Here is a 21,787-nt window from a genome sequence, read left to right as displayed (position 1 = left end):
GCGTACAACCTTCCTTTTTATTGATCTCTTTTGGAGTACAGTGTGATCTTAGATGGGACTCTTGCCCAGGCAAATGTTAGTTGATTTGGCAAAGGCTTCTCTGCATTTAGTTAAGTTTGCTACATCTGTTGATTCAGTATCATGAATACCTTTTAGATGGTTTTTGTAACAGGTGGTGCTTTTTTAAATGTAGATAATCCTCTGAAAAGTATTTGAAGTCTGGAAATGTATTATAAGAAACTTCAAATTCTGCAAGTCTCATGTTTATTTCATAAAATTTCACAAGGCGTAGAGATCCATTTATGAATAGACCCTCAGACATTTATGTAATTCTTAGCTGGGAAGGATATCATCTTTAGTCTTCAGACTAAACCAAGATAGGGAGGAAGGGAGTTTTCATCAAATGGATAAAATGTTGTAAGTGAGAGATGACCGTGTGCTTGCTTTTCATGATCCTTCCGCTAAGTAAATCAGTAAAGCTCCTATTAGACCCTCCCTAGGCCTAAGCTCTAGTATTTCATCTGCTTTTCTATCACTTGGTGAGGATTCAGGTATTCCAAGTAAGAAATATGACATATAGCTTCCCTACTTTTATTTTTTCATGTTAACCCTTGTTTCATATATGAGTAGTTGAGATAGACATGCACTATTTCAAAAATTCTTTTATGTTTTTGTTTTATATTCTGAAAGTCAACCTCAAAAAAAATTCCATTATTCTGATGATGTCCTACCACTGTATATCTTTTTTTTTTTTTAAAGATTTTATTTATTTATTTGACAGACAGAGATCACAAGTAGGCAGAGAGGCAGGCAGAGAGCAGGGTGGGGAAGCAGGCTCCCTGCTGAGCAGAGAGCCCAATGCGGGACTCGATCCCAGGACTCTGGGATCATGACCTGAGCCGAAGGCAGAGGCTTTAACCCTCTGAGCCACCCAGGCTCCCCCACTGTATATCTTTTGATATAGAATCTGTGTTTTCAAAATGCAACCACTTATTATTACATTACTAAGGCAATCCATGTAAAAGTTTGGCACCAGGTTATTAGCATCATTTTATCTCCTTTTCCTAGCTATTTCAGATTTTCAAAGTTACATGGGTTATTTTGTGTATGAGAACTGTATAAGTCTTGCAAATATTTCTATTTTACACATGAAGAAAAGAAAATAAAAGAAATTAGAAATTTAACCGAGATCACATGGCTAATGATAAAGCGAACTCTACTATCTAGAGAAGCGATTAAACAAAAAGCTTACACTTTATATTCTATAAGTCAGAGAAGTAGAGGTGGTGAGGGAGCTCAAGTAAACATAGCATCTATATATTATATCCCTCATCCAATATTATAAAAATGTCAGGTAAGGGTGTAACCAGTCCTTGCAATCTTTGAACAGTCATCAGTATGACATGTAATTAACTCAACTCGTTGGAAATTCTCAGCGATCGGTAGTATGCACACACACAAATACACACAAGTGCTGTCTTACAATTGATTCAAGTAGCCAAAGGGATTTATTAATTGAATAAATCATAGGGATGCTTTTATCAGATGGAGCTCAGACCCTGCAACTATCATTGATTTTACTTTAGCTGAACAATTTCTTATTTATTCATTTCATCAGCAAACATTCGTTATATGCAGTCTCTGTACTGGCCTCTCAGTAGAAAGTAAGGATGCCATTCTGTTGGTTTTCCTTAAGTGTTTGTTGTTCTACTACCAAACTGAGAAAAAAAAAAGTTCTGAGTGACTGCGACTAAAATACAGGCAGTGTGCTACCACATCAGAGCATACTGACTTATCCAGCAGGGAGTCTTTGAAGTCCACTCACTTTCCTCAGGCAACCTTTAACAGCTGGCAGAAGGCAAAGCATGAGAGGCCAAACACACAAGCCCATCACTTCACTGGGATGGTTTTACTGAACACAGAAATCTCAAGCAGCTCAGGGAAGTGTGCCGGGTAGGGTCACCCTGCGTTCTAGAATTGTGAAAATTTTATTTGGCTAATTTTGAAGGTTTTCTTTTCTTGTTCCGTGTGCGTGTGTGTTACTCCAGATTCTTGAAGCCCTGGCTAAAAGTGATGATCATTTTGTACAAAACTGTACCAGCCTTAACTCTCTAAATGAAGTGATTCCTACTGACCTTCAGAGTAAATTCAGTGCGATTTGTAGTGAAAAAATTGAGCACATATGTCAGAGAATATCCAGTTATAAAAAGGTAAGAGGTTTATGTATATATTTTGCATGGAATTATTGTTTAAATTATTTAAATGTCCAATTTAATTCAATTCTTGATATTTTCATTACTTATGTATCAGTTTATTGAAATAGTAACATTTATATAACATTTTAGAGTTTTTAATAGGCCTTTACATCCATTAGTCTTACTTGATCTTTATAAATCTGAAAGCTATCATTATTCCACATTTTCCAACTATAATAACTGAAGTCTAAAGAATTAAATTACTAGCAAAAGATAGAGTTGGGATGTAAAGCCAGGCCACTTAATTATGAGTCAGTAGTTCTTTTCCTTTTCTCTTAACAGAGGGACTCAAACTCTCAATCAGAAAGTACATGGAACACAGTCTCCTTGAAATGTCATTTATTTGACATATTTATTGAGCACATTTTATATACCAACCACTATTCTTGGTGCTAAGAATATAGCAACAAAGGAGAGAAGATCTTCCCTCTCAGGGTACTTACATTTGAGTAGGCAAAGCAGCAAAGAATTAAATAAATCTTTACAGAGGCCCCAACGCAAAAACAACAACAATAGCAACAAACACGGGGTGGTGGGGGAGGGGGCCTGAGGGGGTTCAGGTAGTCATAAGGATGGAGGCTTAGGCAGGGACCAGTGTGAAGAGCTGTGGAAGCTTTTTACCTTTAGGAACTTTGGAGGGAGTTTGGATTTTCTTCTCACATCAACGAGAAGCAATCAGAAGCTTTTAAACAGGGGAATGACTTCATCTGATTAAGGTTTTAAGAAGGTGGTGCTGTGTCTTCTGTAGGAATGGATTGCAAGAGGCAAGAATAGAGACATAGAGATGAGGAGGAAATTGTTGCAATAGTCCCAGTGAGTGATGATGATAGCTTGGCCTATGGTGAAGGTGGGGGAGATAAAGAAGAGTAGAAGACATAATTTAGAGGTAGAATTAGTAGAAATTGATCTCCAAAATAGATCCTCTAGTAAGTTTTATTTTTTTTTTCTATTTGTGTCAATAGGAGATTGGCTAATTAAATTTTTTCCTTCAAAATGAGGTTTGTTTTTTAAAATTTGGTACAGCCATACTAGGAAGTATTATTTACCACAGTTTTTATGAATGTGAGTTAAGTGTGTATGTTTTATGCTCCTGGTAAATTAAGTGAGAGATAAGCCCATATGTGTCCAAATATGGCTGTGGGAGAATAGGGAAATGCAAGAATGAATACTTCAGCATTGGTTGCCTCAGGTGGGATGTGGACAAGGGGAAGAAGAATCACCGTGTTTTTCCTTAAGACTTCCTAAAATGTTTAGCTTGGGAGGTTGACTATGTATTGCTATTTTATTTTTTTATAAGTCCATTTGCATGAAGAAAAATGATACTCAAGATCACTGCTTAACTGTCACATCTGTTAATCCTCTCTCTGTGATTGCTGAGGTCAGGTCACCTATTTGAGTTTGGGAAAGATGCCATGAATATGCCTTGTTGAAGCTGAAGGACAGAAGATTCTCTTTAGTTCTCCTTTCGGTGTAAGAGAGGACAGTGCTTGGAAGTAAAATTTAAAAGGTCTAAACAAATGCAAATTAGTATTTTCCTTTAAGCACATTTTGAAGAGAGAATAATTCTATTTCATAAATGGATTTGTATGAAGAATGACAGGGGTTGGGGCCGATTTTGGTTGTCAAACTTGTCAGTGTGTCTCATTTCTTTTTCTTTTTCCATTCATACAAACAACAAATGCAGTAGAAATAGCTTAAAGAAATACACATGAGGGCGCCTGGGTGGCTCAGTGGGTTAAGCCGCTGCCTTCGGCTAGGTCATGATCTCAGGGTCCTGGGATCGAGGCCCGCATTGGGCTCTCTGCTCAGCAGGGAGCCTGCTTCCCTCTCTCTCTCTCTCTGCCTGCCTCTCTGTCTACTTGTGATCTCTCTCTGTCAAATAAATAAATAAAATCTTAAAAAAAAAAAAAGAAATACACATGAACAAAAGTAAACTATATAAGAAAAAACAAAACAGTAGGATGAGGGTATATTATGTAGGGTATTGATTCAGCTGCTGTGAGGGGGACCAAGATAACACAGGCTTAAAACTGAAAGCTTATTTTTCACTCACATGGAAGTTCAACTGGACAGGAGTCCAGTGGGGTGGGGCTTGATGATATTCTAGGTATCCTTCTCTATTTTTGCTCTCTCCCCTAAGACATCGCCCTTTCCACAAAGTCAAAGTTGGCTCATCAGCACCATGTCTAAGCTACAGTCCTCAGAAGAGAAAAGAGGAAGTGGAAAGTAAAGAGTTCCTGCTGAGGGCATGACCCGGAAGCCACGCTCCTATTCACATCAGATTAGTCATTTAGTGGAAGCAGGCTGAGAAATGTCCCCAACTAGGCATCCATGTGCCCAACTAAAACTTACAGAATTGGGCACCTGGGTGGCTCAGTGGGTTAAGCCTCTGCCTTCGGTTCAGGTCATGATCTCAGGGTCCTGGGATTGAGTCCCGCATCAGGCTCTTTGCTCTGCAGGGAGCCTGCTTCCTCCTCTCTCCCTGCCTGCCTGTCTGCCTACTTGTGATCTCTGTCTGTCAAACAAATAAATAAAATCTTTTAAAAAATAAATAAATACAAATTTTTAAAAAACCGCACAGAATTTTGTTAATAAAAGGAAAAAAGAGAGTATGGATATTAGTGAAAAATTAGCAGGTACATTTATAGGTAAAATTATATTACACTGATGATGTATAGACCCACCAGGGGAAAAGGGTGATGAGATCAGCAAGTCCTAAGACTCTAGTTAGTTGCTAATGTGGGATATAATATCTGAACTTCAGTTTCCTGATAACCAAAATAAAAGAAGAAACACAGTATATTACATATTTATCAGCAATCCTGTGATTTATATGTGTTTCTCAAGAGAAGTAAAGCTTTTCTTAGACTGAGTTCCAAAAGAAATCTCTCACACTGAATTTCAAAGAGGTGGCACCAGGAAATGTCAGGGCAGTGCCCGTAAACATGTCCCTGAAAAAGAAATAGCAATTTGTTTTATGTGACAGACATAAAACATAATATCGTTAATGAAAGCCAGTGGCACAAGTCAAAAACTCAACTTCTCAGAAGCAAATTTGCTGCAGGATGGGGCAGGAAGAATAGGAAAATATTTACTGAATGTGTACGTATTAGGTTGTCCATAATTACTTGAGGATGTCTGCCCCCCCCCCATGTTTATGATCTGCATCGTAAGAAAGGTCAAAATACATGAAGTAAGTAATAATACTGATTACTTAACCTACTAGGAGGTCCCACCATGACAAGTGGAACGTGCTCCCTGGAGTTCTGTTGCACACAACAGTTTATAGCAATCCCCTACAGGGTCTGGCATTGCACCAAGATTTTACATAATTTTATCAACACAATCACATGAAACATCTATTTTATTGACGAAGTGACCGAAGCTAGAGGGGTCCAGTAACTTTCCCAAAGGCACGCAGCTGGGCACAGCTGTGGATTATGAACCTTGTTCCCCTTTATTGTAAGTTTGGTTTTTCTTTGCTTACCTGCATTTGACACTATGCTACATAGCATATGTATTGTTCCAATTCCACAGCTAAATCCCACTATACAGCTAAACAGTATGGGTTCAACTACGAGGACAATAGCGTTTCAGTTAAGGAGAAATTATTGTGGATGGAGTAGTCAGCAATTGCTAGCTGTTGCAAGTTGGAAAGATTTGTCAGAGAGAAGAGAAGTAGAGAAAGGACTCAAGGAAAGAGAGATCTCGTAAGTGAAGACAGAGGGATCTCATAAGTGAAGGCAAAGATGTAGAAATGAGACTGATTTTATTGATGAAGAACTGGCATATTGCCTAGACTAGAAAGGAGGGTTCGAGTTGGATACCATTAAGAAGAAAACTGACAAAATCTGATTTTTCGGGTGATATTTTAGAGTGGCATAATAATCAGATTTGTTTGTAAAAGAGTGCAAGTCGATGGTGACTTGGTCTCATGTAGAAGCATTAGGGATGGAGAGAAAAGAATCAATTCAAGTGGAGCATAGGAGGTAGGATACATCTGGTTCTATGATGGATGGGTCATGGTGGATGGAAAATGGTGTTATAGCTTGGTTTCCAACCAAAATCTGGCTTGTGATAAACTGGAGAGTATGTTGGGGGTAGGATTAGAAGCAGAAGGGGCAAGGTTTTTGCCCAAATGTTGGGAATTCTCCAAAACATCATCCTGGGGAGTAAAAAGTATCTTCCATTTTCTCAGAAGTAACTAAGAGCCTAGAAAGCTTTTAAAGCAGAGATGGACAGGTTAATGGGCAGTGATTTTAGATGATAAAAATAATATCACTGAATGTGGAAGGCTCGTGTATGTACATTATTGTTTGAGCCTCGAAACAGCCATATGTACTGAATACTCATACCATCTGCTCCTTTCACAGGGAGATTAAGAATTTGCTTAAGGTCACTTAGCTGGCAAATAGCAGACTGGGTATCCATCCTATGGAATGCTGTCTCACTTGTTTTTATTTTTAATTTTAGAAATAAGGAGAATCTTGCAGTCAGCTAGGACTTAAGCACTTTGTAAGGTGTCCTTTTCGTCATCCCTTATTGACTACGCATATTTAGAATAATTGACTGTCTTTCTCACTAGATAGAGAAATGAGGTTAACAGGAAAATATTTCAGGGATATTTTTTATTCGAACAAAATTCAAACAGTGAAGACAATAATAGCCATACTAGGTTATGTAAGGTTAGCTCCGTTTGTGTAGCAAATGCATGTCCACAGAAACTATAGCATTTGTGAATATATATTTTTAATTTCCACAAACTTACTTTTAAACTATTATTAGTAACATATTTTTTTTTCTTCCAGATGAAGGCTTCAAACACCCCTCTTTTTGTAAAACTAAATGTATCCATAGAAACTAAAATCTCAAGAAGGCTGGTTTTCCTTTATTTTGACTCTAAAAGTTTTAGGTTTTAAAAATAGAAACAAGTTGATTTCTGCCGTTTCTATAGCCAGGCTGCTGCAATCATAATTGATTTTCTGGCCAGCTGTACAGGGCCACAGATGTTTTTTAACACATGTATGAGAGAAGTTCAGACCTTATACTGGAAACTTGAATGAATCCTAAGCAAGCTTTTCATCTTCTCTGGGCAGGATGTGTGGGTGATCCAGACATAAAACTATGCACTGTTTGGAGAAACATTCTTACCCTGTGTTGTCCTTAGATCCCTTTTAAATTCTAGATTCATTCCCTGTTGGAGAATAATTCCATAATTGGGCTTATTTTGTGTTTTAGGGATATTTCTTCCATATAACTATTTAATGAGCTTTCAAGAGGTACTTCCTCTTTACCCAAAACTATTACAGGTAGGAATCCACAGTCTTACTTGAAATATTCCAAGTACCTTTAATTACCAATGCCACATAATACTCAAGTTAACCTGTGGATCAGGAAAATTGGGGCCAGAATTTTTCTCCATGTCTCTGTCCCTCAATACAGAATTTTTGTAACTCCATGCCAATGGGGTTTAACACGTAATTGAAATGGGAGACTATCTGTAAAATAGTAGCTTACCTTTGTCTTAGTTTTTATGTTTAGTCAAGTGACTGTAACTGGATATTAATGTGTTGTCATGGCTAATGATTTATGAATTAACTACCAATGCAGTAGAAACCCGTAGCTCCATTTCTGAGAATTATTTATTTGTATCAACATACAAATAGGCTTTAATATCACCTAGAGTATAAAATCAGTTATTTCTCTTGAGCCTCATACTTTTCTCTACCTCTTGTTTCCCATCTTGAACTCTGTCCTGAAAAGAGCTCCCTATACTTGCTGTCTAAACCCGCTGTCTCACTCACTTTTCATTCTTAACACACTCAAGATGGGCTCAGGTCCCCTCCATGTAACTGGGATGGCTCACTGAAGACCTATATTTTGCCGAAATTCATTCACTGTCCTCATCCTATTCCTTGCTTTGGTGGCATCTATGCAGTCAACCTTGTACTTCTCTTGAGCCTTTTTCTACCTCTGCCTGGTTTTGTCTTTTCTGGGTGGCTCAGTCACAGTGAGTGTTCTATGCTTTTTCCTTCTTTTTTCTCTGACCTTTTCTTGCAGCAGAGCTCAGCATTTGCTCCCTCCCCTTTTCTCGCTCCACCCTCCATCCCCTGGTGATCACATTCAATCTCCTGGGCCATCTGACCTCTCCTTTTGAGTCTAATAGTTATCTCAGACTTCATGTGTCCAAAATAAACTTCTGATCCTGCCCCTGCACAGTTTGTCATAGCCGCTGTTTTCTCTACCTGAGAATGAGACCCACCCTCCACATAGCTCAGTCTAGAAACCTTGCTTGCATTCTTTACTCCTGGCTCTCAGATACCATTCTCTGGGTTCCACCTTCACCCCGTGCAGCCTTTTCTCACCGCTTCGATTACTGACTGCCTAGGGTGAGCCGATGTTGTCCCTCCCACAAGTAGTCTTGCTTCCTTCCTTGCCCACCGGCAGTCTGTTCTGAGGGGTTGTGAGTCTCAATCGTAGTAAGAGCTAAATCCTTCCAAAGGCCTCTGAGCTCCTAGATGATCTGTGCCTTCCCTCCACCCACGATCTCCCCACTCCTATCTCCTCTTCCTTCCCCCTCTCTGTCTGCTCTAGTCACACTGGTCTTTTTGATGTTCATAGAAGCATACCGTCCTTGGGACTTTCGCACTGGATGTTCACTCTGCTGGGAAGGCTTCTGTTCCTGTGCCCACATTCCCAGCTCTCCCTTCCTTCAAGATTTTACATAATGCCAGCTTCTCAGTGAACATTGCAATCGGCAATGCATTCTTCACCTATCCTCTGAAACTCCCAGACCTCTTTCCCTGTTGCATTTTGTTTTCAGCTGCATTTATCATCTTCTAGCCTGATGAAACTAACTTATGTTTATTGTTGGCTTCTCACCTCACTAAAATGTAACCTCCCAGAAGCAGAAATCGGTTTCATTCACTGATGTTTCCCAAGATGCCTAGAACAGGGCATGGTTTAGAGAGCCCTGGATGTGTGATTGTTGGGTAGAGCAATAAAGGTGGAGTAAGTCTGGACTGTGCTATCCAAAATAGCTTTAAAGTGTTGTGTTTCAGCTCACCTTCCCCTATACCCTGTACGTTTCTTTATCACAAAATTGTAATTCTCCTTTACAGAAAATAGTTTTTGTTTTGTTTTTTGGTTTTTTTGTTTGTTTGTTTATTTTTTTGGTCTTTCCTTGCAAGCTTCTCCAAAGCAGATCAATGAACTCTGTATTTCTTTTGATGTTTCTAAGAAAGACGCCACGTACCAGAGTGTGTTCTCATGCACGTACTATAACTGATACAAGAACGGTACCTACTTCATTTTAGGTTTGCATTACAGAAAGGTGGCATAATTACATATTAGGGCATGCTGTCTAGGAGTAAATTTTTTTGAAGATTTTACTTATTTATTTACACAAGCAGGAGAGGGGCAGGGGGAGAAGCTGACTGTTGCAGATCAGGGAGCCCAACTTGGTGCTCAATCAGAACCCGGGGATCATGACCTGAGTAGAAGGCACATGCTTAACCACCTGAGCCACCCAAGTCCCCCTAGTAGTACACTTTTGATCCTCAAAATGTATTCAGTAAATTTCCAGGACCCATGACTTTAAGATCCTTCCTTTGCCTCCCCCTTTCCTAGGGATAACCTAAGATGGAAGAGAGCACTGTTTTCATAAGCCTCTTTCTTCTGCAAGAGAGACTCTTAGCAGAGAAGCTTCCTCTCTGACACTCTTTGAAAGAGTTCAAGCACATTTAAGCCTGGTTACACACCTCGTCTGGGTGTATGGGGAGAGGAAACATACTATGGTCGCAGACATTTGTATTGATATACATGTTGGAAAGCTATAGGAAACTGATCACACTGGGAAAGGAATCTTCTCCCTTACCTGATCACTCTGGTAACACCCCATCCTTCTGTTCATTTCCTTCTTAGCACTTACCAAATTACTAATTATCTGGCTGTTATATTTATTATATAATTGTCATATATGCACATAGCTGGTCATATATTTATATACATACATTACATATACTTGTAATAATATAATTGTTAGATATAAGAATATTAGATTGTTTTTACCTGTGTCCTACTAGACCATGAATTCTGTGAGGGCAAGGGCTGTATCTCAAGCATTTAGTGCAGAGTCTGGAATAGATGCTTCTCTTTATATGTTTGAATAAACAGGTAAAAAGTTATAATGACAGAAGGCAGAGTGGCTGGGTGGCTCAGTTGGTTAAGCATCTGCCTTCATATTAGGTTGTGACCTCAAGGTCCTGGGATCAAGCCCCAAGTTGGGCTTGCTGCTCAGCAGAGAGTCTGCTGCTCTCCCTCCCTGTGCCCCTGCCCCTGCTCATGCTCTCTCTTGCATTCTCTCTCAAATAAATACATAAAGATCTTTAAATAAATAAATAAATAAATAAACTGAAAGAAAGCAAAAGAAGCAAACTACCTATTATGGCCAATGCTGTGCCACAATAAAAGTAATTTCTGTGCCTTTGTGTGTGCCATGAAGCTTTATCTGAGATTTTTGTCCTGCAACCACAATGGAAAAGATCATCTGACTGCAAGTTTGAATCTGGCCTTAAATTCTGGGTCTTTCCCAGATAAGTCTTCAAGTCACAGTTTCTTTATTAGTTAGGTGAGAGCATAGACTAGGAATTCTCTAAATTACTCCCACTCTTTTAGTGTTTAGGATATTTTCCTTATATATTATTATCAAATTTGTTAGTAATTTTGTTGACAATTTCCTGCATTTCAACCCACTCTCATTTTATTTCCTACTATGTGCTTCACTTTACTGAGCTATGTAGCTTCAGACATGTGATTTGAAGGTACAGTTTCCTATACAGATAAAATATTTCATATTCTAATGGTGAGCTTACGTTTATAACATGATTTTTTTGATATCACATCGTTATTTTTTAATTTAGCCTAGAAAACTTACATAGTAACCAGTGTTAGTCTGAATTTTTAATCTCTTAGTGCCCACATTACTTCCCTGCTAGTAAAAACTGTAAGGATCTGCTTATAGTTTTCAAATAAAAAGAGAACACAGAGATCATTCCATCCATATTCCTTGTTTTACTAAGAATGGTAGAAAGACATGACCTGCCCGGAATCACATCAGTTATAACTAAATTAAACACAACTAAAACACATGTAGCTGGTTGCTCTCAGTCTTTTGCTTCTGAAACTATAATCCAGTTCAATTCTATGAGATGGCTGTTTATGGTGCACAAGATAGACATGGGTATTACTGTCATGGAATTTACCATCCACTGAGATAGAGATAAGAAAATCATTCATAATTATAATGAGGGTTACAATGTGCTGCATAACCAAGGAAATTGGACCTAGATGAAGGCTCACGATAAGAATGGTGATGATTTCATAGAAGTTGAGAATGCAAAGGAGTAAATGTGGTGATGAGGGAAGAAGAACATTCTAGGCACACCAACAGCCCATACAAAGACCTAGAATGAGTAGATGGTATGTGACAGGACCTGAGAGAAGGCAAGAAGAAGCCCAAGGGGCAAGGGGAAGAGAGCTTAAGATAATAACCTAGGTGCAGATCAGACTTTGGGCAGCCATCTAGACCATGACAAGGATTAGGTGGATTTTGATCGTAAGGTTCAAAGTAGTAGAGTGGTCATTCTTGGAAGTTATGCAGATGCCTTGAGTATCAGTTTATTTCCAGTGACATAAAAGCAGAGTCCATACCAGTCTTCAGGCTGATCCTGACCCAGATGCTCAGCAGTGATTCACAGGAGGCATGGAAGGTACAGTTGGTTCTGCTTGTTGTCCTGCCCTTCTGGATCAGCACAGCCATGCCATTGCTGTCCAACCTGTTCATAGACTCAGGTTTGGGCTGGCTTTCTGACAGTGTTTGGAATAGTCCCCTCTTGATCTGGCAGCTACCCACTTCTGCCACTTGGCCTCACTTGAAATGTTGTGTTCCTACCTCAGTATCCGAGGATGCCAATTGGATTTCTCTGTCAGACTCTCAACTCCTAGCAGCCTATGGATTTGAGTCTTAGTAATGGTACTGGTCACTTAAAGTTAGGTCTTTCAGCATCTAACTTGTAATCAGAGTTTCAAAAGAATCCTATGCATTTGCTGCCTTTATTGCTTTTCTTTACTTAGAATGTGTGGGTTTTAAAAGAATGACTTAATTTCCAACAACTTATCATTTATTTCACTTGTGCCAATTGACATAATTTAATTTTTTAATATTTCGTTATGGGTGGTGGAAGTGATGAACGCTGTGTGTTCAACTGCTCTTTGTTTCTCCTTTAATTTACAGTTTTCACGCGTACTGAAGAATAGAGCCTGGCCCACCTTCAAACAGGCCAAATCTAAAATCTCCCCATTACACAGCAGTGATTTCTGCCCCACCAACTGCCATGTCAACATAATGGAAGTTTCCTATCCCAAAACATCAACCTCCCTTGGGAGTGCCTTTGGTGTTCAGCTGGATAGCAGGAAGCATAATTCTCATGATAAGGAAAATAAATCTGAGCAAGGTATGTTAGCTTTTGAAACTTCCTCAAATCATGAAACATAATTTAGGCAATTGTTAACTATTCCAGCATCCCTGAAGTAAGATAGATTCCTGGTGTCTGAACAAGTCTGAATTTTATAAAGACAGGATTCCTCTCTATAATCATTTGGATAATTCTACATAAATGTTTATAGAATAAAAATAGAGTTATGCATTTTTATTATCTTTCCTCTAAGAAGAACAATTGTTCTTTCCTTCCTTACATGTATGACAGGCACAGCTTATCTTATTGTGCAGGCCATTAGTCTGAAATGGCCCTATAATGATGAGAAAAATATAGGAGGAGCAGTTTCAGGGATTGACAGTGCCATTCCATACCATCACAGTAAAGCATGAGATGGAAGGATATTTTAATCACAATTCCCATAAGCTTTAATTCCTGAATTACATTCAGCATTGGATTGGCATTTTATTTAATATAAGCCTGGGTGACTAGAATGAATTGCACTGGATCATTACTGTGTGTTAAAGGTCATAAATATTATTCTGGAATGATCTTACCTCCTCAGGGAAACTGAGCCCTATGGTGTACATTCAGCACACAATCACAACCATGGCGGCCCCTTCAGGCCTGTCTCTGGGACAGCAGGATGGGCGTGGGCTCCGGTACTTGTTAAAAGAAGAAGACCTGGAAACTCAAGATATTTATCAGAAACTGTTGGGCAAACTTCAGACTGCACTGAAGGAGGTGGAGATGTGTGTTTGTCAAATTGATGAGTAAGTATTTTATTTATTGTACTTTTCAATGTGCCTAACAAAATAGCTATAGAAAATGTGACTTTTGAACATCCATCATTCTTTCATTTTTAGAAATGTAAAATTTCATGAGTGTGAACCATACAGATCCTCTTCCTTCTAACACCTTAAAAGGGATATAACATGGCATTTTAAGGAAGCATTTAATGCCAGGGAAGAGAGTGGCAAAATTCTTTCTTATAGAAAACACTAAGAAAGTCTCAATGTGAAACTATTAAACTCAAAAATATAATGGATAGAGTACCAACTAGGTATGCAGATTTCCTGGTATCCTTTATAGAGCAGAACACAGTAAATGTATATACACTCAGTAGATGTGTATAAAAAATATAAAATATAGCAAATCTTTAACATACTTGTTAAATGAGTAAATGTAAAATTATCTATCTCTAAGACCAAAGACGAATGAACTTCTTTTTTTTTTCCCCTGATTGAATTTATGGTTTACTAAGCAATAACCCAAATAGCTGTGCCAGTCACTTGAAAATTTTTATCAAGAACGGAGAAGAGGAGGGAGTTAATTAAAACTTTTCCAAAGAGGTCGACTCTGATTCTTACTTAAAAAATTGATGGCTGGCCAATTGCCTCTACTCTGTGGCGTGCTTTGCCACATCATGGTTGTGATTGTGTGTCACGGACAGTCAAGGCAACTCTGTATAGTCACAAAAACATGGGCTTTGGGGGAACTTGGTCTCTCACCTATTAAGCAGGATGAAGAATAATAAATTACAAGTTTGTGGTGAAAATTATAAAAATCAGTACAAAAAATAGTGCGATGTCTAACATTATGCTTACTTCTCATTCAAGGGGTTGAAATTGGTGGATATAACTGAAGTTGGTAGAATCTGAAAATGGTATAGACACTATTTTCCCTTTTTTGTCATGCTCTCTTTATGAAGTTACACATTTAGATTGCTGTTGGTTGTGTATTGTTTAATTCCGCCCACATACACATCATCCCATACTTCCCTGGAAAATTCAGTTTTGACATAAAATATTTAGAACTTATTCTGAGCCTTTTTGGTAATTAGACATTATACAAATAAAATCTTAACTGACAGGATTTTGCTTTTTAAAACTTTTTCTTTTTTTTTTTTTTTTTAAATCTTATTTATTTATTTATTTATTTGAGAAAGAGAGACCACGAGGACGTGTGGCACAGAGGGGCAGAGGGGCAGAGGGAGAAGCAAGCTCCCTGCTCAGGAGGGACCCCCAGTGTGGGACTTGCTCTCAGGACCCCGAGATCATGACCTGAGCTGAAGGCAGACCCTTAACTGACTGAGCCACCTAGGCACCCTGACATGATCTCTTATTTTACATGTCTTTGAAATTTAGTGCTGAAAATCACCATATTAGATGTACCATATTTCTAAGGTTATCTTTAGATAGTTACTATTTATTATGCTAATTTGTTCTGACATTTTTATCAGTTAATTTAAAATTGAAATTCTGTTTTCATGGGTTCTAATACATTAGTTTTAAAAAATTGTTTATATTATATCAGTTTACTATATTGTGACTGCCCCATTTACAGATGAATTAAATAGTTTGGGGTTGCTAAGAGAACAGGTGGCTATTTTTAGGCAATTGTATGATACTTTGGATTGTTTGAGAATGACCTTGTGACACATAAGGTAATATCTTAAGGCATAATATTTTGTTTCATTTAATAAATGGAATTTTATTGTATGATATGTTCTATTTTAGAAACTAGCTTTTTTTTTCTCCCTCAAGTATTTAGGAAGTGCACAGAGTAAGAATCTTTATTAATAAGGCAATAAATAGTGGCACTGAATCATGTATCCTAGCTCTCGGAGGGATTTTAGGAGAACATCTGGACCAATCCCACACTGCCAGTTGGGCCAAGAGTTATTATTCCTGTTTTTCAGACAAGTCCTTTACCAATGGCAGGATTATTGATGTGCCTGAGCGCATAGTACCTCAGAGACCAGGACTCTAATGCATTGACTACTCAGCACTTCCTGGCAGTTGTCCAGATTTGGCTGTCTTTGTTAATTTATTGATTTTTTTTTTTTTTTTTAAGTTCAGCTGATGTAGATATATTTTCGAGAAAATGGGTAGAGCCAAAGGGCTCCCTTTATTTGGCTTCAAATGCTTTGTATTTGAAGCCCTCATTGAAGAAAGGCGTTAAGCTATTTTTATTAACCAAAACTACTTAAAATAATTACCTATTTTTACTTAAGAGTTTCCCACTCTGTTACTCTAAAAGCCTTTCCCCTACTGTGCATGTTTATTAGGAAAATGACATGAAATGAGCAAGTGATTTGAGAAACTTCCTTGGTCTTCTCTGTGTGCACCATATAATTTAATTCTAAATATAAATATGTTCCACATAATTCAATGTGCAATATAGTCCCTTCAAAACAGTGCAGCCGTCCAAGTGCCTGGATTCCCTTTTGCCCCATTCGGAGATACTGCAGTGCAGTCGAGCTTGACGAATTATTTGAAAAGCTAGTTACCAAACAGTTTTCTCACCATGTAGTAATTACTCTTGGTCAGACATAGATGCCTCTGCAGAGCAGAGAAGCAGATCTCGGATACTCTGCCAAGTTTTAAGAGAAATTGCTTCACAATGTCTCATGGCTGGCCTTTCTAGAAATCCTTCATTCCTGGGAAAGGGCCTGGTCCTGAGCTTGTCCGCTTACCCTGCCCCTTGGGAACACTTCTCCTAGAAATAACATTTCCTTCAACACATAGACATTCCACTAAATGCTTCTACTTCCTTCAGATCCAAAGATGGGACTAGAGACACATTTGTTGTCTATTACCATGAAATAAGGGGATGTTGGGAATTTATTCAACATTCTATGATTCTTATCTCATTGAAGCTAAACACTTTTGTCCTTTGACGGGCTACTTTCTGGGTAATGACAGTTAGGTACTAGACATAATTAAAGGGCAAAATTTTGTGGATAATCCAAAACCATTGACAGGACTTTAAAATACAGCATTTGTGTATTCTCTCAGGGAGGAGATGAATAAAGGGTCCTGGGGGCTGGTGAAGATAGGAAAGCTGAGAACAGACCTGCCTTTTATAGGGGCCAGATGCCCCGGGCTGAGTCATGAGCAAACCTCACTGTGAGACAGACACTTAGTGACCTGGGCTTACAGGTAGAAATGGTAGGGCTGTTGGTGGAATTATCTTTGAGCATTTTGCTGGTAAATGTATGAAAAGAGGGCTTAGCTTCATAAGCACTAATGTGTATCAGAGGGGTTTATGTGCCAGGCATGGTTTTATTAATATAAGTACTGCTTGATTTCATTCCTGCAGCCCCTCTGTGATGTGGGTTATGAAACACAGGGACATAACACATTAAATCTCAAACTTAAAATTTGTTTCTAAAACTGAATTCTAGATTTCCTTACGCAGAAAGCTACTGTGACTCCTCCCCCATGAACATGTTCCCTCTTCTCAGTCAAGTATTCCCCATATTTTCAGTTCTGCAAGGCAGACAGTGGGTGTTACCTTTGGTTCTGTCCCTTCACCTCCAGGACCTTATCAAGTTTAGTCAAGTATACATCAGAATGTATCCTCCCCATCACCTTTGGCTGGGTCAGCATTGTCCCCTCACCAGCTATGCCCCTCCAATGCATTCTACATTCAGCTAATGCCAGAAGGATCTGTACAAGCCAGAAGGATCTGTACAAATCTGTACAAATCATGCTTGTTCCCTCCTTAAAACCATTCCATGGCATTGCAATGCCATTAAAATAATATCAACTACATTACTGTGGCCTGTGTAGCCCTATACACTCTACCCCTGTCATCCTTCCAGTCTCATGTCTCTGAGCTCCAGCTGCACTTGTCTTTTTCTGAACCTAGAACATGACAAACCTCCATCTGTCAGTGCTGCTCCTGAGGTCTGCGGCTAGCCTTCTAGGCACTCAGGTATCAGGCTAATACTGATCTGTAGAGAGGCCGTGCCTACTTCCCCAGAATAAGGTAGCGACTCCTCTAGCCCAGTCACATACATCATCCTTCTAGGTACCCTACTCTATACAGCTGGTTTTTGTTTTATGTTAACAAAACCCTAAAGCCTTACAGACTTGAAACAATAGGCTTTCTCTCTTGCTTGTTCTCCATGCCCATCTGTGTCATAGAGTTTCTGCTCCACACTGACCTCACTCAGAGTTCAGGCTGACAGACCCCCTGTCAGCTGGAATGTCTCTGGTTGTCCCCTCAGCAAGAGGAAATGATGTAGGCTGCACATTTGTTCAAAGGCTTGCACCTAGAAGGGATTCAGGTAACCTCCACTTATGTCATACTGGTGAAAACAAGTTAGATGGTCATTCTTAGCCGCATGGGGGAAGGAGGCCACCCAGCAATGCGCCCAGGAGAACTGGGATGTGGTGGATAGCACTAATGACTTCCTTCCTCTCTCCAGAGTATAGAAATGATATGCAGGGAGGGGCTGTTCTGCATCATTTGCAAAGTATATGTATATAAGAGTGTGTCTCACTCGCCCCATCTCCAAAATGAGGATCACCACCATAATAACAGTCATAGCTACTTCCTAAGGAGGCTTTAGGATCGGATGAATTGTCTTAGCATGGTGACTGGCATAACAGCTCAACAAATGTTAGGTATGATGAAAATGGTAAAGATGATGATATTTAAGTCTCACTTTAGTAGAAGAACACAGGTTGGATGTAGGATGCTGTGTACAAAAATCTTTATTCATCAAGGGTGTGAGAAGGAGATTGGGCTGCTCAGGGTTTTAACAGAGAATTAGCAGACCTAGAGTAGGTAGCTTAATATTGTACATGAACAAAAGTGAAGGAAAACTATTTCTGTATGCATAAATATTATAAAGCTAAATTTATGCATTATTGCTACTTTTAAGAATCTAGAAATTTTATGCAAAAAACATGATATCAAAAATACTGCTTTTCTATCATTTGTTTGTAAGCCTAACACTTGTTCCCACAGGGTCAGTGCAAGCCTGATTACAGCTGTTTAAAATGAAAAGCAAATATGTGAATATAATTCATATGACTTTAAAAAAAAACAAAAAACAAAACGAGTATGCTCGTCCCCATGACTTCTAATTTAAAAGATACGTAAAGCACAGAGTACTCCTTGCAAAATGAGAACTTCTGCATCTCCTTCCTCTTTGGCATTCAGAGTTCATCTGTCTATGCAGTATAGAGCTTGGGTAATTGGAGTTAATCTAATGTTTAAGCTTTTGGGTGGAGGGAGTGAATAAATACATATCTGTCTTCCAAAAATGTAAAAGTGTCTTTGCACACAGAAAAACTGCTTAAAATAATTTATAGCTTCATAGGGCCTTGAGCAGCATAACACAGCCCCCTGATTTTCACTGGTATCTAAAAGGTATAAAATACCAAAATATTATTCAAATGTTATCTCACAGTGAGACCTTCCTTGGCTATACTGTTTGAAGTCACAGCTCCATCTCCCTTCCCTTCTTTATTTTCCTTCTTAATATTTGTCACCATGTGATATACTATACAGTTTACTTGTTTGTGGTTTGTTTCCCCTTAGTAGAACGTAAGTTCCAAGAGGACAGGGGCTTACGTTTGTTATATAAACTTCCGTATGCACAGTAAAGCAGTGCATGGTACAAGAGATGTCTCTAATGAACTAATTAGTGAAATCCCTTAACAAATATTTACTCAGTGCACAGTATTGGGTTTGACATGGTGGGTTACACGTAAGAGGTATAAGACAGTCTCCGAGTCTTGAAACAAACATGACATTGCACTAGAAAAATGAGCGTGGACTAGGACAGAGTGTCTCCTGTACTTGGTAAATGAGAAGGTGATTGTTGGCTGCAGAAGCCATGCAAGGGCCCTTGTTAAGTTATGATTTAATTCATTTTGCAAGTTTTACAGATTTTGTATGATAGCAAAGACTGATTCCATGTTGGCATAATTTTGAGTGAGTACTAACAGAAACTCTTGACAGCCCAAGAGTCAAATCTGGAGTGATGAAATTCATGCTACCCAGAGTCCATACCAAGTGTGGCACCAATTTAGAACTAAAGGTTGTGTTTTTGCCTCAAGCCCAAGTGGAAGAGCTTTAAATTTGGGCAGATTCGCTACATACCATCGTGACTAGATTGTGGATGACATAGGCATGGTGCCTGTTGTCTCCTGTCCTCACATTGTATGCGACTCTCTTTAATGTCTTACTATTGTGATGGCCAGAACACCTGCTTATATGAGCAGTGAGAAAGGACTGACCACATGATATTCTTCCTGTCAAATAAAGACCGCTTGGGAGAAACCCAAGGCAGGGGTAGATGGGTAGATGGATTTTTAATATCTGAGGGTAAACCAGTGGGGATATTTAAGCACATTTAGTGTTTATTTTAATATTTGGGTAGCTCTTTAAAGTTCTCCAAGTATTTTTAGATGGTAGTGATAATGATTAGGGGAGGGAGGTGACAATCTTTATATACTGGAGTATATTCTCATTTCATTGTCACAGGGTCACATGGGCTAGTTATTATTATCCCCATATCCTAGATGCCATAGTGTTGCTGTGATAACAAAACCAGTAAGTGGCAGGACGGATTACCAACACAGTTTCCTAGTCTAAATGGGGCGCTGTTTCTATTACTTGTTCTGAGAGGAAAAAGTGAACTTCATACAACTGTTCTTTAATGCAATCAAAAATTAATTTTACATGAAACAAACACTCTAAAAATATTTCTAAGCCTATCATATTCAACAAGTAAGGTAGTTCTCTGTAGCAGCCAGTTTGAAAATGTGCACTTATTTTTTTTTTAATATCACATTGCAGCCTTCTGTCTTCCATAACATATTCTCCTAAATTAGAACGTAAGACACCAGAGTGCATAGTACCACCAGAGAGTGACAACGAGAAGGGAGAGAAAAATAGCAAACGGGTCTGTTTTAATATGGCGGGAGACGAGCAGGAAGACTCGGGTCATGACACCCTCAGCAACAGAGATTCTTACAGGTAATTCATTAATTCCTTAAACTCAATCATCAACACAGTCAAATATGATTCCTTTATTTGAATATTTTCCACAGAGGTCTTGAAAAAAAGTTTTGATTTTCATTTTTGTTTATCACCCTCACAACATAACTGCCAGCTATTACCAACCCCAGATAAGACATAGTGATCCTGCAGAATCTTTCAAATTATTCTTTTTTCATAATCTGAGTAATTTGGGAAAAGCGTTTTTTTCCCCTCCAGGTCTGTGAAGCTAAACTTGTTCCTGTTACAAATTCTGTAACATGTATAGCAAATAAGCAAATTGAGCCTATATTAACATTTTTTTCCAGATATCTGTTTCTGATTATTGGACTGTGGGGTGAACAGGAGTTCTTTTTTTTTTTTTTGTTTCTCCCCTTTTTTTCCTTATATTCTGTGTTCCGAACAAATTGGACTAATTTTTCCTGCTTACCTCCATGACCAGCTTTCTTTCTTTCCCTCTCTTGCACAATTTCTAAAGATTTATTATTATCATTAATTTGAGAGAGAGTGAGCGAGTAGGAGCAGGAGCAGTGGGGATGGTCAGAGGGAGAGGGAGAAGCAGATTCCCCATTGAACAGGGAGCCCGAAGTGGTGCTCGATTCCAGGACCCTGGGATCACAAACTAAGCCAAAGGCAGATGCTTAACCAGCTCAGACACCAGGTGCCCCTCTCTTGCACACTTTGTACAATCTTGATTTGATTGCTGTAACAAAGTACCAAGGACTGGGTGGCTTAAACAGCAGACGTTTATTTATTCATTATCCGACAGTTCTGGGGCCAGAAGTCCATGATCATGGTGTCAGCAGTGCTGTTTTTTTCTGAGGTCTGTGGAGGAAGGATCAGATCTGGGCCTCTTGCCTTGGTTGTATATGGCCATCTTCTTGCTGTGTCTTCTTGTCCTTTCCCTCTTAAGTGTTTCCCTGTGGTCACATTTCCCCTTCTCAGGAAGTCACCAGTCATACTGAATTTGGGCCCACCATAATGACTTCATTTTAACTAAATTATTTCTGTAAAAATCCTCAATCCAAACAAGATTGTATTTCTGGGTCCTGGGTGTCAGACTTCTACCTGTGGATTTTAGGGGGAGATGCAATCAACCTGTAACAGCTTCCCTCCAAAGTCTGTTGTCATCTGCCTACCATCATCCTTCCAACGATGGCAGTCTCATGACCCTAAGATCATGACCTGAGCCTAAACCAAGAGTCTTATGCCCAGTGGACTGCACCCCTGTGT

The 21,787-nt window shown here is 38.9% G+C and overlaps 1 protein-coding gene across 6 annotated transcripts in view; it reads left to right on the top strand.

Moving 5' to 3' along the window:
- LOC125097754 (phosphatidylinositol 3,4,5-trisphosphate-dependent Rac exchanger 2 protein) overlaps nt 1–21,787 on the top strand; it is a 307,095-nt gene that overhangs the window by 157,883 nt on the left and 127,425 nt on the right. For all 6 annotated transcript variants that reach the window (XM_047725749.1, XM_047725748.1, XM_047725751.1 and 3 more), the window contains 4 exons: nt 2,049–2,210; nt 12,550–12,769; nt 13,317–13,524; nt 20,354–20,533. In XM_047725749.1, coding sequence (XP_047581705.1) covers nt 2,049–2,210; nt 12,550–12,769; nt 13,317–13,524; nt 20,354–20,533 — 770 coding nt within the window. The remainder of the gene's footprint in view (nt 1–2,048; nt 2,211–12,549; nt 12,770–13,316; nt 13,525–20,353; nt 20,534–21,787) is intronic.

This window comes from Lutra lutra, chromosome 4 (genome assembly GCF_902655055.1).
Source record: "Lutra lutra chromosome 4, mLutLut1.2, whole genome shotgun sequence".
Taxonomy (NCBI): Eukaryota; Metazoa; Chordata; class Mammalia; order Carnivora; family Mustelidae; genus Lutra; species Lutra lutra.
The sequence above is the reverse complement of the archived record's forward strand: the minus strand, read 5'-3'. Positions and strand labels throughout refer to the sequence as shown.